Genomic DNA, 16,266 nt, shown 5'->3' on the forward strand with positions numbered 1-16,266 from the left:
TTCTGAAGTTTCTACAAGCAGAATGAATGAGATGCCAAGAGAGAAAAGCAGCAGCAGTGACTCTGTTTTCTGGGATTCTGATGGCCCAAGGAGGAAAACCTCATTTCTGCAGCCATGGGCCAATTCTGGCAAGAAATTTAACCTCAGTGGGCAGAGCAAGAGTGCTGGGGACACAGGCTGAGCAGTTCAAAGCTTTCATTTCCAAGGCAGAGATTTAGGGAAGCTCAGATTTGAGTCTGGGGCACTGAAGTTTTGATTTCCAGCATCTCTTGCCTGCTCTTGAAGTATCAGTGGTGTTGAGGTGTAATGGCTCTGAAGCCTTGATAGATGCACGATGTATAACCAGCTCAGAAATGTAATTTATTTAATTTAATATTGGTTTCATCCTTTTTGATAATAAAGGCTGTGTGAACAATCACCCGCCTCTTGTGCTGATTTGGGAGCAGCTCCTACCCCATAAATACCATCTCAGGGCAGTTTTTTCCAAGGCAAGATGGGGTCAATCTTCTAATTTAGTACAAGGCAGGTGTAAAGAAGAAAATAATTATTTTTCTGCCGTCTTCTCTGGTGAAAGCAGATGAGAAACAACAAGGTTTTGGGAGCTGGCAGATTTCAGTCCTGCCAGGAGGGACGGGCACAACCCCATCACCCAATGCCTCAGACCCGACCCTGACTCCCCTGCAACCTGTGTCCCCACTAAACTGGAGGGGTTTATTCCCCAGAGAACACCTTTTCCCCCAGGAATTCTTTATTTTGGGAGCAGCACACTGAGGCCCGGCACTCCCAGCAGGCTCCAAGCAAGCCCCAACCCAGAGGGAAGAAAACATTGCCATCAGTGCTCGCTGCTGTGGGCACCCCGCACCGCTGGCCACGCTCCTAAACATCCCCTGGATCTAAAAAAACACGCGGCTTATATAGAAAGGAGAGAGACGACACCTCACACGCCTCCCACCCGCCGCCATCTCAGCTCTGCCGGGGCGCGGAGCTCCCGCTCCCAGCCGCGCTGTGGAGGGGCGGGACCAAGCCTCTCATTGGCCGCTCTCCTGGTCATCTGGGTTGCGATTGGCTGCGCTCTGCGGCAGCTGCGTTACGATTGGCTCTGGGCCACGTCCGTCCGCTCCTCAGGGAGGCGGTGGCGGAGGCGGCCGCAGCGCCGGGGTATGGCGGGCAGGTGCGGGCGGCGGGCGGCGATCGGGGCCGTGTTCCTGGGGTTGGGAACCGCGTTCTTGGCCCTGATCTCCGCCGTCCTGCTCCGTGCTTACCTCCCGCGCCCCCCGGCCATCCCCCGCCTATGGGCTCGGCGCGGAGGCACCGCCGGCTTCAGCGCCGGCGAGAGGCTGGAGCTGAAGGAAGCGCTGCGAGGTGAGGGGGCCCGGGGCCTGCCGGGCCTCCCCGGGGGGCTGCAGCCGCTGTGCCCACCTCAGACCCCGGCTCCGGGGCTGTTCCTGGCTCCCCGGTGTCGCCGAGGGGTTGTGCCGAGCTCCGATGTGGGAAGGGGAGAGGCGGACCCGGCCCTGGTGGGGCCCGGGTGGGAAAGGGGCAGCAGGGGAGGAGGAGGAGGAGGAGGAGGAGGAAGCTTCCTCAGGTGCTTTCTCGCCGGGTGTTTAATTCCCCAGATTTCTGCCCCTGGTGATTTGCTTCAGTGTTTTTCCCACACGCAGGTTTTTGCCAGGCATCTCTTCACCGGGTGAAATGGGTGATAAATCAATGTCAGGTTATTTATTTTGGGGGTTGCCTCGCTGACACGCTGCTCACCAGCTCGCTGGGTCCTGCAGAAGGTTTGGGGGATGGTTTAGGGCCACTGAGGGTTGGCAGCTTGCAGGAAACCACAATCTGGCATGGAATGATAGTCCCTGACTGCTCAAGTAAGGGTTGGGTTCTGTAAATCTCTCATGTTGCTACTTGGTAAGCTTTGTTGCCTAGCAAATCCTGTTTACATAATGGTTTGGGTTTTTTTTTTTTTTGTAATGGGAAAATGCAAGGATACAAGAGACTTTTTTTTGTGTTTCTTCTTGAATAACGTGACCTCCAAAAGAATCTGGAACCTCCCTTCATGGATGCTCTTAGGAAAGCTGGGATTGTGACTAAGTTATACCCATGCTTTCCATGACAGTGACTCAGGGTTGGAGAGCAGCCTTGTCTGACCCTGTTTAAATGACAGAGCAGACTGGAAGGGGCAACAAAAGGCTTGTTTGCTTATATGTCTTTCAGTTTTGGAGCAGTATGAAAGAAGGTACTGTCACAGCCTTGCCTTCACAGCCTGGCTTACTGTTGAAAAAGAACCTTGAACTGCCAGCTCAGCTGCCAGAATAGTTTATGACTCTGTCAGATCAGTTCACCCTAGCAAAATGCAACTGCTTCTGGGCAGCAGCATTCCTAATGACATCATGCAGCACTTCAGGATGAAAAACAGGAGTGGAAGTACCTGGAGAAATAGCTTGGCTGAAACCAGAAGGAAATACTGGGGTGCTGCATGCACACAGCTCAGCTGAAGTGCTTCAGTCTTTTTTGACTCTTTGAGGAAATACTGTTTAAAGCCTGGATAATATTAAGGACCATAAATATTACCTCCCCCAGGGAAATGCAGTCCAAGCATTGTTTGACTGATTTCAGTGTTGACTGATTCCTGTTTTGTATTTTGTTGAAGGTGCTATTAAAATCCCAACTGTTTCTGTATCTCCAGAGGACTTGAATACAACTGCCATGGTAGAATTTGGGAATTACATTCAGGAAGGTACTAAACTTTCATTCTTAGCACTCTCTGCTGATCAGTTTTATATTTGTAATTGAGGGGAGCATATATTGTTCTGCAGGGTGTTGGAACAGATTTTTATTTTGTTTTTCACTCAAGAAGGGACTGGCAGTAAGGGCACCTCCACAGCACTGGCCCAAGCTAGGACAGAGAAGGTTCAAATCTCTTTTGTAATGGTGGTTTTTGGTCATTGGGTTGGTTATATGACCTTGGCATTGGGGAAAAAAAAAAAAAGAGGAAGACTATCCCTGCTTCAGGCTACGTTTTTGGCAGTCCCATTATTGCTGCCTGGAAAACAGCTGAACAGTTCCTGGATTTATTTAGGAAAGTCTTAAATACAGAGTGAGATGAATTGGTAGAAGTGGGAGAACAATCTGCTTCTTAAAGCAAATTTATTGTGGTCAGCCTTGCTTCTTATCTCCCCTTGAAGCTAAACAAGTGGAGGATGTAATGATGAAACTGGACATTATTGTTAATTTTTCCTTTTCATCTGTTTTCAATTTTTTTCTTAACAGTCTTCCCGGCTGTATTTTCTTCAAAGTTCATTCAACATGAAATTGTTGGGAAATACAGCCACCTCTTTACTGTTCAGGGCTCTAACCCTGAAATGCTGCCCTATATGCTGCTTGCACACATGGATGTTGTGCCTGCTTCCCCAGAGGGTTGGGATTTTCCTCCTTTCTCAGCTGCAGAGCACGAAGGTTTCATCTATGGACGAGGAACGCTGGATAACAAAAACTCTGCCATAGTACGTGGTCCTGGTAATATCACCTCAAAGCCCAGAAAAGGCAGATTGGAGGAGTCAATTCTCTGGAAATTTACAGTATTGCTTCCCTTCCCCTCAGGGTGTTAATGAGAAATTCCTAAGCCCTGCAGTTTTCTCCCAAGCCCTGCAGTTTTCTCCCAAGCCCTGCAGTTTTCTCCCAACTTTTTCCTAGAGATGTGTTTTGTTACTGAGGAAAGCAGAGTTAATGCTCTTAGATATAGGAAAAAAGACACAGAAAAACATATTCACAGCTACAAATGTATTTGATTAAATGCCATATTTACATTTCATGTCAAATGCTGTGGCTTAAATCAGGGATAGATCTTGTGCTTTTTCCCAGGTGTCATACAGGCATTCAAAGGCCCTTTGAAAAGGCTGGAGTCTCAAAATAAATTGTGCTTATTTAACATTATAATCAAATAACCTTTTGTCATTTGTTATCTGGTCTGGCAGAACAAAGAGCTGGTGTACAAAATACTTTGGGGAGGAATAGAGTACAAAAAAGATTGATCTGTGAAGGATTCTCACTTGGGAAAAGGTTGATGGGAAAATTAAGATGGAGTTATGGTCCTTTGGGACTTGCAAGAATTACTCCCATGACAGCCTTGTTTTTAAATTCAAACAGATGTTTAGCAAACCAGTGGCACAGATGTTGCAGCTGCTTATTGTGGCATAAACCAGACTGAGAAAAGTTTCTTCAGGTTGCTTAATCATCAATTCCTAAGCCTTGCAGCTTAAAACTTTGGTGCTTCCTACTGAGAGCTGCACAACCAGCTCTCCAAACAGACAGCACAAATCAGCAGTTTCAGTGAAGGAGGCAAAATGGGTGCTGACAAGGCAAAGGTGATACAGTTTCTGCTGAAATGTGACAAATTAACTAGCTTAAAATGAAAAAAAAGAAAAAAAAACCAACAGGTGAGATGGAAAAATACAGCAAATGGTGGGTTTAATTTCTGATCCTTCAGATGAATCTTGCTCTCACATTTCTGTTGCCTTTGTGCTTTTTGTCCAAAACATACAGCTCATTAAAATAAATGGATTTGGGAGCTCGAGTCAGAGCAAACTGTGCAGGACAGGAACTTTACAGTGAATTCCTTGGATAATTGCAGCCCTGTCATGTTCCCTGTGCAGTTTGTCACTGATTGCACCAGGAGCAGGAACAAGCCTGCCCTGTGCCTTGTGTCTGTACAGCAAGTCTGAGGCATTATTGATCCAGAGTGTTGCAGTGTGTTTTCCAGGGAGTGTGAATGTCATCAGTAGGAGCTGGAGAAATAAAAGCTCAACTGTGAACAGGACAAAGTTTCCTTGAGGGCTCTGAATATTTCTTTTATATTCCATTAATTTACATTTATTCTCCCTATTAGCACAGAAGAACAGTGCAATACATTCTGCTTTTTCTTTCTGCAGGGTATTTTGCAAGCACTGGAATTTTTGCTGAGAAGAAATTACAGACCCAGCAGATCTTTCTATATTGGCATTGGACATGATGAAGAGGTATTTTCTTTCATTTCATGAAACCCTCCAGTTGTTTGCACTGCTCACGTGTGTAACAAGGCTTAATTTTTAAACATTGTTTAGCTGGAAAGTCTTTCCTGTTTTTCTTGGTTGTGTGGGTAGATACTGTGTCAGGCACGTGGTCATAGTTATATATTGATTGTTTGGCTTCAGGTGAGGTTGACAAAGGGTTTGGTGTGATGAGCAAAGAGAAAAGAACACAGCAGGGTGTTAGTTCAAATTCTTTTCTGCATGGAAGGTGCAGCAGGAGTCACAGTTTGGAGGATCTGGTAGATTAAAAGCTGACTCAAGATTTACAGGGTTTGTTCAGGATGATCAGGAAGAGAAATGTTCCACTTTTGCTCTGGGGTATGCCCAGAGTACAAAGAACAGTACAAAGTGAACAGTACAAAGAGGTGGCTGAGGTGGGTTTGTTTATTAGGTTTTTAAATATAAGGACAAATAATTGTTAATATCTTTTTAAAGGGACTAATTAACTTGTGGAATTCTTCACTCAGAAATACTGTGCCCAAGAGCTAATGGGATTCAAAGCAGCACTCAGTGATTTATGAATGAGAGCATTCCTTAGGATGGATATAAATTCATCTGCTCTTAGCTCATTAACATCTCTCCCATGAATCTTGGCAGAAATAATCCTCTATTGATCTTTTATTGAGTTTATTGCTCTAGACCTGTTCACTGGGAGATCTCTTGCATTCTCTGCGTGGCAGCACTGATCACTGTCAGCAGCAAAATATTTCCAGTATTATTCCCAGTGGTGTGGCTTGACCTGAGCAGTTCCTCTGCCTGGATCCCTGCAGGTGTCTGGCTGGAAGGGAGGGCTGCAGATTGCAGCTCTGTTGGAAAGCAGAGGAGTGAAACTTTCCTTCTTACTCGACGAGGGAAGTGCAGTGCTGGATGGCATCATTGCAGGAGTGAAGAAGCCAGTAGCTGTGTAAGCAAGAGACAACAAATTCCCCATGATGAACCTGATGCATTTTTCAGTAATTGATTTGTGAGATGTAAATAAAATGTGCTTTCAAGGCATGTGGCAGTGTTGCTAAAACTCCAGTGGTGGTGCAAAGTGCAAGCAAAGGACCTTCAGCCTTTGTTGTGCATCACAGCTGTGCTGACAGTGCAGAATGTTCCACTTACTCACTGCAGGCAGGTTAATTGCATGCTGTAGGATCTGCTCACTGGAGAAGCAGGCAAGACATGAGTCTTCCAAACATTTAAAGATTGCCTTAAGGATTTGTTGTTGAGGATTTGTTGTTGAGGATTTGTTGTTGCTGCTGCTTTGGTGATTTTTCTGCTACTAAAAATAAGAGTTGTTCTTTCTACCTGTGGGCTGTGCGTGCTTGCTTGGAGTTGCATTAATCATTGCTTTCTTTATCCCTGACTAGAATTGCTATCACAGAAAAGGGTTCCATAACACTGAACTTCACTGTGGAAAAAGATCCAGGACACTCATCCTTTCCTCCTAAGGAGACAAGTATTGGAATTCTTGCAGCAGCCATGTCCAGGTGAGAGCTTTCCTGCCATCTGATGCTGAAGATAGTCCAGCAGGCTCTGAAGTGATTTGTGGTTTTCTTTTTTCATCCTCCTATTTAGTGTATCTTGCAAATTTCCCTTTTATATTTGAAATAGAAGTTTGCAGCTTATTTTGGAGGGCAGAAAAGCATTCCCCAGCAAAGGGAAGTGGTTGAATGATTCTCTTAGGTATATGGTGTGATTCTCTGGGGTCCTGCACAGGGACAGGAGTTGGATTTGATGATCCTGATGGGTCCCTTCCAACTTGGCACATTCTGTGATTGCCAGATGTTCCTCGTGGTTCATTAAAAGGAAGGCAACTGATGCATCACTGTGTCTGTCATAATTTTCTCTGTGGCAATAGAGATTGCTTTGTTTGGGCTGCAGAATTTCTCTGGAATTTATCCTTGCACATCCCTGCTACCTCTGGCTGGTAATTAGCCAAGCCAATCAACAGGGTGTAAAGTCAAAATGTGACTGGGGAAATCATCTCCTTACATGTCTGTCTAGATAGCAAACTGACTAATAAGTATGTGCTTTAGAAAAACTTAATAAATAGAGATGGGGTTGAATTTGATCTGATATTTTTCTAGATTTCCACATGTTCTTTACAAGAGTCAAACTTTTGGGGTTTTTCAGCTGTTTTTGAACGAAAATCTTTGCAGGTGGCCGAAATGCTTCAAATTCTGTCACAGAGCTGTTCTCAGAGATTTGCTTACCAGGAGAGGATTGCACCTCAAACCATGTATACATTTAACAAATCAAATTCCTGTGAACCTTCTGGAGCAATAATAGCCAGAGATAATTGGTTTTAATTGCAAATGTTGGGTTGCTTTGCTGCAGGCTGGAGCAGAATCCCTTGCGCAATCTCTTTGGCTATGGACCAGAACTCATGACTCTGGAGCACCTTGCATCAGAGGTGGGGAAAGAACTATCATTTCGTTCACAAATTTTCATATTAAGAAGTGAAGAGTAACTCAGAATATTAATTCAGACCAGGTTTAGTTAGTACCTGCAAAGGAGAAGATCTAAGCTGGACTTTTCTCCCAGATAGTTGTTTCTGCTGGAATTATTTCAGCTGTACTTTAGTGACTCCACTGGCATCTTGAACACTTGAAACTTTCTGATCTCTGGTTTTATTTCTTCCACTTAGTTCAGCTTTCCTCTCAATCTCATCATGAGCAATCTCTGGCTGTTTTCACCTATAATCAGCAGGTAAGAAAATACATCCTTGATGAACATTCCCAGCTTCTTCCTTGAAGATCTGTTCTAGTAACTCATACTTTAGACAATGTCAGTGCTTTTAATAACCAGTTGTTACTTGAATAGAACATCATTCAGCTTATTGCCTCTATTTCTTGATATTAAACTTGACTTTTTTTCTTTTTTTCTTGTCAGAGCTCTTTCCTGGAAACCTTCCACCAATGCCTTGATTCGAACTACTACAGCAGTCACAATCTTTAATGCAGGAGTCAAGGTAATTCCAGTTTGATTTTTCCCTGGGTATTACAGTGAGGGGATTAGGATATACAGTTTCCATCTCTTTATACCAACTGTAAGTACAGCTCCTGGTCTTTGCTGGATGGTGGCACCACCAGTCTCATTTTTTACTTTAGGGTTGAAAATGACTGCCTTTCAGGAGTGCCTGATCTTTGTCTAAAGAAGTTCTCTGTAAACCAGTCCTAAGACTGTTTATATTTTAAGATGCACAAGAGTTTTTTCTGTGTAATCACACAAAACATGACAATATTTGAAACTCTCTCACAGCTGTAAACACTTCCCTGGCCCAGGTGGGTTCTTGTGTTTGTGAGCACAGGTCTGGCTCATTCAAGTGGGGTTGGTGTGTACCTTGGACTGAAGAGATAACAGGTTCTGGCTGACACAGCCAAATCTTGCTCTGATAAGGAGGTGTAGCTACCCAAAAATACTATAGCCCTGGAGTAAACAGGTTTTGTTTGGTGTGTCCCTGAAAAAATCTGTTACTGAAAGGCATCACTGGACGAGAAGACACCATGCAGTGGCTAAACAGTGACACTGAGTGGCCAGGAGAGAAGTGACACCCTGGTTTCCTGCTTTGTTTGTTTTGCTGAAGATGATACCTCTTTTGTTTAACAAAATTATAAATACTCAGTCTGTAGAAAAGAAGACTTAGCTCTCTTCAGTAACATCATTTTTTAAGTGATTTACATCTCTTGTCCTTGGGGAGAAGTATGACTGAGGTAAAAATATTGCTTAAAAATACAGCATAGACTTTCAGAATTTCTGAGTATGAAGTTTGAGAAGGGAGAGAGCTTATCTCAAGAGGAGAACTTCTCTGTAACACTTGATTTGATTATTGTTGAACTAATGAGTATCTCTTGGTGTAATTATCTCCATTACAGATGAGATTTACAAAATGGCAACACCGAGTACAGAGAGAGAGAGCACACTTCATCCTAGTGGTGAAGCATTAATTAGGCCAGGAGTTGTCTGAGCAGTTTCTGATGTTGCAGTTGGCATGGCAATCTCTTGTTCAGTTGCTTTGAAAGTTTTGTTCCTTCCTTTTTCCAGACAAATGTCATCCCAGCTTCTGCAAAAGCAACTGTGAACTTTCGGATCCACTCTGCTGAGAAAGCTGCTGAGGTACCTCCTGTACCCCCAGGTGTGGGGTTTCTCAATCCTCCTCAATCCCTTTCTGGACAGAGTGCCTCTTGGCAAATTGCTCTATAATGTCCTTTTCATCTCTCTATTTCTATAAGCAGCAGGAGGGGAAGACTTGGGGATTGCTCCTTTATGGAGGCTGTCAGGAACAGCTCAGCTTAGGTCTGCAGCTGATCTTTTCCCCTCCTTTAAGAGTGGTCTTTTTTTTTTTTAAGAGAGTCTTTTCTCCTCTTTTAAGGTGAATTGCAGAGTGCATTGATTGCTGGGGCTTCTGAAGGTGGGGCAGAGCAAGAGGCAGACCAAAGGTGGAAGGCACATCAAGTTACAGGGTTTTTTTTTTGCTTATTTAATCTCTGTGTTTTCCTCACAGGTGCTGGAGGTAGTTAGAAACATCATTGCTGATGACAGAGTGAAGATTGATGTAGTAGAGGCTTTTGACCCACTGCCCATCAGTCCCTGGGATGACCAGACCTTTGGAGTCCATATTTTTCAAAGAACCATCCTGGATACTTTCCCAGATGTGGACAGTGTAGTCCCAGGTAACAGCAAGCACATGATGCTGATTGTTTCCTCTCCAGCTTCCTCCCTGATTTTCCTTCCCCCATCCCCTCATACTGACTTGTTTCCATTTTCTGTGTATTTCTCCACCCCAGCTGTTAACTGCTGGAAACAGCTGTTTTTTCCTCTTTTTATTCCGTTCCCTCTTTATGCTGTAAAAGTTTTAATGTTGTTTTTTAAGTAGTGGAAGTAAAAAAGCAAACAGGAAACTGACAGAAACAATGAGCCTTGAGTTTGACTCTGCACATACAAAGGAGTTTCTTCAGGAAAGAAAGGAATTGGGAGGGAGAGTCAGAGGTCTTCTTGCTTTAGCTCTTCTTTTATTGTTTCCATAGCTGGTGAAGCCATTCCTGCTTTTCTGTATTGTTCCTTAGGATCCCAGATCCTTCCTAGTTCTGTTTGTTAGGCTGCTGCTTGGAGCTTAAACCTTTGTGGAGCTGAATACTCTGGCTGTTCTTAGAATGATTGAATTATGAGTTCAGCTCCTCCTGCTCCTGAAAGAGAGAATTTTCTTCCAGGATGTACCCATAAACTCTTTCCAGTGATTTTGCCTTTGGTGGGGTCACACAGAACTGTTATCAGATGCCTTTTTCCTTTCTCCTGGGAAAAGTGGGGGTCATTAAATTGCTGCTCTCACCCCAACTAAACCTGAGCTTTGTTTTCCAGGCACCTGCATTGGGAACACAGACAGCAGGCACTTCACTAACATCACAAATGCCATTTACAGATTCAATCCACTGCTCCTGAAACCTGATGATCTTCCCAGGTACTGTGGTCAGCCTGCCCATGGGGCAGCTCTCTGGGGTGGGCAGGAGGGAAAGAGAAAATGGGCAGGCAGTAGGAAACCCAACCTTGGATACCTTGGTGTGGTGGTGGAGTTTCCCACCCATTTCCTGCAGATTTGGGGGTGGTAATTACCCTTGGAGAGTGTTCACCCCAACTCTTCCTTGCTTCAGATGCAGAGGAGACCTCAGTGAGGTCCTCTTTGGTAGTACAGCAGTGCTGGGAAGCTGGCTGGATCATTTATATTGTGCCAGAGTCTGGAAGGTGGTGTTCAGGTAGTTGGCCTTGTTTAAAATATTTATCCTTATGCTTGGAGCCATGTCACTGAATTTATTTGCTCCTGAAAGCTGGAAGTTAGGTTTCCTGGAGTAAAGTGGTAACAAAGTCCATGATCATGCAAGGGATTATATTTTTATTTAGCAAGTTATGGATTGTCATTTTCTTGAGGTGCAGATGGTAGAGGAGTAGGCTGTTCCCATAGCTGTACAAGCCAGTGACATAAATGGCCAAGAAATGAAGCAGAGGGCTGGAACACTGATTTTTCTTTTCCACATACACCATGACTTTGGTGTTGTGCTAAGAACCAGTCCCTTTGGTTGGGCTGTGGAGCCCACATTGCAGTCCCAGTGCAGCATTTGGTGTGTATGGCTTCATCTTTATATTTTATATATTATATCTGCTTTATGGAGAGACAAGCAGGGTTTATTTTTTATTATTTTATTACTGCTGGGTGTATGCAGGTGGCTCACCAGTGCCCACTGGACTGAAAAACATTCTTTTTTTTTCTTCCAGGATCCATGGCTTGAATGAGAGAATCTCAGTTGAGAATTATGAGAAGCAGGTTGAGTTCCTCTTTCAGCTGATTAAGAACTGTGACACTGAGAGGCTGCCAGAGCCCCACAGGAACTCCCACGAGCTGTGAGAAACCCCCCTGAGAAGAGCAGCTCCTAAGGTGGACTCTGGGGTGGGAGGGCTGTAAGGTGCAGTTGTGTGTCCCATACTGAGCTGTGGCTGGAAATTGGGGTTTTGCTTATTCTGGTTTGCACTCAGATGGAAAAACTGCTGGTTGCTGCATGAGGCAAATGTGTGGTTTGCCAGAAAGTGATAAGAACCTGGACAAAACACAACAAACCTCCTTGATTTCTGCTCTTCCCTGGTTTGACATAACAGCCCTTAATCTGATGGTATTAATTTTTTCAGCACTTTCTTTAAGCCTCAGGAACTGGTAGTCACTTAAAAATCTAAGCTATAATCAGTAATCACCAGTAAAAGAGGTGAATCTTCCCAGGAGTGCTTTTCACAATCTCAGTTTACCCAGTTAAATGATTTCTCCCAACTGATGTCTCTGCCAAAAGCTCACTGAAGGGTTTGTGACATGGCACAGGGTTTGTGTCACTGGGAGTTGCCCTCAGTTTCTTGCACTGCTGCTTGGGGGGGGCTTTTCCCCCAGGGGGTGCCCCCAGCCCACACCAATGGTGCTCTCCAGTCCCACTCTCCAGTGGACACTGTGAAGTTCTCCCATGCACTGATCTCTGTTTAAAAACACAGAACTCCTGAAGTTCTAGGTAGGTTTCACTGATGTCACCCTGGTCTCAGAGATGCTGAAAACTTTTCTTCCTCTCTTTTCAGTGACTTTTTTTTTGGGTTCTCTCACACTCTCTGGTAAGGCCCAGTGCAGTGGGGTTGTCAGAATGAAGAACTGAAGCTTTCAATAAGAACCTAATCAGCATTGCCTGCTGATTTGTATTCTCTTTTCCCTGAATCACTTTCTGTAGCTTATTATTTTCTCTTCTGCCTCTGAGAACTTGATTGTGAGAGATGCTGAAGCCCTTCAGCCTCTCCCAGTTCAGTGGGAGCAGAGCCCATGTCCCTCCCCTGCCTTCCCCCTCTCAGGGTGTTTGCTGCCTCAGCTCTTTGGGAATTCTGTTGTGCACAGGTAGTGACTGTTTCACCTTGCAGTTCTTGCACTAGCACACCTACCTTTGTCACTAGAGGGCTCAGCATTCCTTTGGCCTTTTTACCAGGGCTTGTAATTAGTAATTAGGGACAAAGAGAGTGAAGAACCCACTGTTACCCCAAGTACAGAGGTGGGGGAGCTGCTTTGTACTGACATGCAGGCTCTGCTGCTGCTCCTCCTGTTGCAGAGATGTGTGTCTCCTCTCAGAGTCTGAATTATGCACTGGAATGGATGGTTCTGCTCTAAATTAATAGTGTTAAATGTCCTGAAATGTGCAGGAAATATGCTAAAATGGATCCTGGAAAACAGCAATGGAACTGTGATTTCTTTTCTTCCCATTCTCTACTTATTTACAGTTTGATCTTATCAGTGTGGCCCATGGGCTAAAACTGTACCAGCCTACTAAATAACTGAAACCAGATTGTCATTTTCATCTAATAAAGCAAGGAATGCAGATTCTTTTCTGATGATTATTCAGTCTTTTTATGTAACTCTGTAATTACAGTGAAGTCATTTCCACACCTGATTTCTGCACCAGAGCGAGTCGTAAATTTTCCATCAAAACAAATCCACATATTTTCCACCCTGCTTTAATCTTTGCACCCTCCCTGGTGCTCCCCTTTCTATACAGAATTAGCTTACTAGGTTTCTGCATTATTAGGTAGTAAATAGCTTGCATCTTTTGTGGTTTGTTGCATTTTGTCTGTGTGCCCTAACGTCAGTAATTTGTTTAGCCCTGTGTCTGTGGCCCTTTTGTCAGTCCTCCTGCAAACTCTGCTGCAGACACAGCAAAAGTGATGTGCCAGAGTACAGCACAGAATAAAATACATCCCCCAGAGTGGGAGGTGGAGGAAAGTTTAGGGGATTTTTAATTTTTTTTTAATCTCTGGCAAGCTAATATGAAGGCAACTGAGTGTAAAGCCTTCACTTTGGGGCACTATGGGGCCAGTGTTGTTTAACATCTCCAGTAATGAGCTGGGGGAGGGACAGTGTGTCCTCAGCAAGGTTGGAGATGATGGGAAACTGGGAGGAAAGGTTGGCTCACCTGATTTGTGCTGGGAAAGGTGGGGAAAACTGGACTGGTGAAGTTCAACAAAGGGAAATGCACCCAGGGAGAAATAACCCTGTGCTGGAAGGCAGCTTTGCAGAGAAGGCCCCAGGGGTCATGGTGGGCAGGGTGAGCTGGGAATGTGCTCTGGAGGCAAAGGAGAGTAAAGGTTGAGTAAAGGTAAAGGTTGAGTGATGTCCTGAGATCCCTTCCAAGCCCAACCATTCTGTGACTCACTTGCAGGTTGCAAAAATCCTACGTTGGGTAACGTTGTGCAGTGAAGTCTGTGGTGTGGAAAGAGGGATTTGTTGCCTCTTGTCTCCTAAATGTGTCCTAAAGTCATAAAAGCATCATTTTTATTTTGTCCTGACCTCTTCCCAACCAAAAATCACTGGTCTGGGTGCTCTGGTGAGGATTGTTCCTTTAGAGGACGTTCATCTGGAGCTTTGTTTTGCTGCTGAAGGAAAAGTGAAGGGCAAACAGTGCTGGGGAGGCAGGGTTGGTTTTGGCAGGTGCTGTGCAAGTGTCTGCCATGAGGTTTCACTAATTCAGCTTCTTCCAGGGCCTCACGGAGTGCTGCTCATCAGCCAGTGCTGAAACAGAGCATGATGAGTAAATGTTCAACAGAGCTTCCCAGCAACCCCAAGTTGCTCAACTGAAGTGCTGGGAACAGGCTGTGCATTTCCAGTGGGGAAAAAGCACATTTCCCACTTCTGTCCATTTTTTTTCCAGTCACTTCTGATGATGGTTTGTTCTTTTTTTGTGTGTGTGCAGCAGCCTTGGCCTTTGTATTTACATCTCCTTCTTTTATCACATGAGCTGCCCTCTCACACTTACCTGGGACAGTTCTGAAGGGTCTGCACTCCTGTCCTGACAGAACCTCTTGCTTCCCACCCCCTTTTCCTGCTCTCATGAGATGTTTTCAGAGAATCTCTCTCATCTTGAGTGGTATTTTAAACCTCTCTATCATCATGGAAATAACAGTGTAAGGAGGATGTGCTGGGCTGCTCTGCTAAGATCATGTTCAAGTTTGCACTGGATGAGTAGTTGCTTGATAATGCCAAGAACATCATGAAAACATGGATTAATAGCTCTGAGCTATTCATTTTCATTTTTTCTGTTATGAGTCACTGTGCTTTGAGCATGCAGAGCAATTACCTCTGACTCACCAGAGAAGGAAGAGCCTGATTTTTTTCTGCTCTGAAAACACAGAACTTGGTGTCACACCTCATGCAGCTCTGAACACTGTTTTAGTCCAGTTCCAGCATGTTAACATGTTCCTGTGTTACAGCCAGCAGCAACTTCCTTTTTTCCTCCATTTCTTTGCAGCCAGCTCTCCAGAGCTGCCTTTCTCCTTGGAGGAAGAGGTCAGTAGCTGCCCAGCCACAGCACCTGTAGCCAGCAATCAGCTCATTTAGGGTCAGCTGCTACATGATGGAGAAAAGGCCCTATTCCACACCTCCATTTCCTAAAGGGAGCTCTCTTGCTGCCCTCTGTTTAATTTCAGCCCCAAGTGACCACACAGAGAACAAGAACGTGTTGAGAGGAGACTGCAGGAACAAGGTGCTGGCAAAGTGGTTTCCTCCACCCTTGCATTTGACACTTGGCTCCTTGCCTCCTCTTTCACCATTCTCTTTGCTACTTTCTGGAGCTGCTGAGATGCATTTTCTCAAGCAGGTGCTGTGGAAGCTTCCCCCCTCAGCTCAGCCTCTGCTGCCAAAGCCTCAGCTCAGTGCCATGGAGCAAGACATCCCTGAGGGAATTCCACAGCCTGCAGCACCTTTGTGGAGGAGCAGTCCTGGGACCCTCAGTCCTGGTGTTCAGTGGTCACCAGTACAGCCTGCTGCTGCCAGGTAGAACCCTCCATGAATTCCTGCAGGGCATTCAGTCCTCATCCCCAGCTCCTTGGGCATTTTAGTCCCCAAATTCAGGCTCCTGCAATAACCCTCACAGAAACTCTGCTGCCATGACCCGAGCTCTCTGCTCCAGCAGTGTGGTTGTGTTGCCAACACCTCTCAGTGCCTGGAGCTGTGCAGAAATCCTGCCCAGGGAATCATTTCCCTTAACTGAGCAGCACAGGGAGGGCTGTGTGTCAGCTGAGCAGGGGCTTTGGCTCTGCTTTCCTGTTCCACAGCTTCCCAGGGGCAGCAGGGGCAGCAGAGATAAAGAGCTCAGCACGGTGGGGAAGGGAGGGACCCTGCTTCACTCAGATCACTGGGGCTGATTTAAGAGCTGTGATGCTGGGCCCCAGAGGAAGCTGCACTCAGGTCTCAGCAGGAAGGAAAATGAGCACATGGAAGGGGGTGGTTAATGCAGGGGGACAAAGAGTCCCAGTTGATGGAATTATCTAGGAGTTGGTCACAGCCTGAGTGGTGGGCTTGGAGGAGCAACACAAAAGTCACGTTGCACATCCCCGGGGGGCTTTTCAACACATCTTTTAATTTGTATTTTTAATCCAGCACTACTGCAGGGTTTATTGTAGCCCTGTGTGGAAGTACTCAGAGAGGCAGCTACGTGGTGGGGCCTGGCTGCAGTTCAGCTCTTTAACAGAGTACCCAAAATTACCAACTTTTTCTAGGTGGTGTCAGTCAGCTCTGCCACAGTCACACAGTGCATGCTCATCACTACAGCTACAACATGTCCTTGGCATCTTTTCTGCATGGTGAAGGTGATCAGGGACAGGCAGCAGTGACTGCCAGCACAGATCAATCCAATGGGTAGGGATAGGAATTCCTCCA

General features: G+C 45.3%; 1 protein-coding gene across 1 annotated transcript; it reads left to right on the forward strand.

The window, feature by feature from the left end:
- Positions 1 to 1,118: 1,118 nt before the first annotated feature.
- On the forward strand, positions 1,119 to 12,939 carry PM20D1 (peptidase M20 domain containing 1). The gene is made up of 13 exons (XM_071768198.1): positions 1,119 to 1,362; positions 2,648 to 2,734; positions 3,268 to 3,500; positions 4,926 to 5,012; positions 5,834 to 5,967; positions 6,416 to 6,535; positions 7,386 to 7,461; positions 7,696 to 7,757; positions 7,941 to 8,019; positions 9,093 to 9,164; positions 9,553 to 9,721; positions 10,407 to 10,506; positions 11,316 to 12,939. The coding sequence occupies exons 1-13, from the start codon at positions 1,161 to 1,163 to the stop codon at positions 11,443 to 11,445; spliced, it is 1,551 nt and encodes a 516-aa protein (XP_071624299.1). The 5' UTR covers positions 1,119 to 1,160; the 3' UTR covers positions 11,446 to 12,939.
- Positions 12,940 to 16,266: the final 3,327 nt, after the last annotated feature.

Source organism: Heliangelus exortis, chromosome 25 (genome assembly GCF_036169615.1).
Source record: "Heliangelus exortis chromosome 25, bHelExo1.hap1, whole genome shotgun sequence".
Lineage (NCBI taxonomy): Eukaryota > Metazoa > Chordata > Aves > Apodiformes > Trochilidae > Heliangelus > Heliangelus exortis.

Bases quoted from the DNA above. Each gene is read 5' to 3' on its own strand.
- PM20D1 (XM_071768198.1), top strand. From the start codon at position 1,161: ATGGCGGGCAGGTGCGGGCGGCGGGCGGCGATCGGGGCCGTGTTCCTG. The intron at 5,013-5,833 runs GTATTTTCTTTC...GGATCCCTGCAG, and splicing joins GCATTGGACATGATGAAGAG to GTGTCTGGCTGGAAGGGAGG. The intron at 5,968-6,415 runs GTAAGCAAGAGA...ATCCCTGACTAG, and splicing joins GTGAAGAAGCCAGTAGCTGT to AATTGCTATCACAGAAAAGG.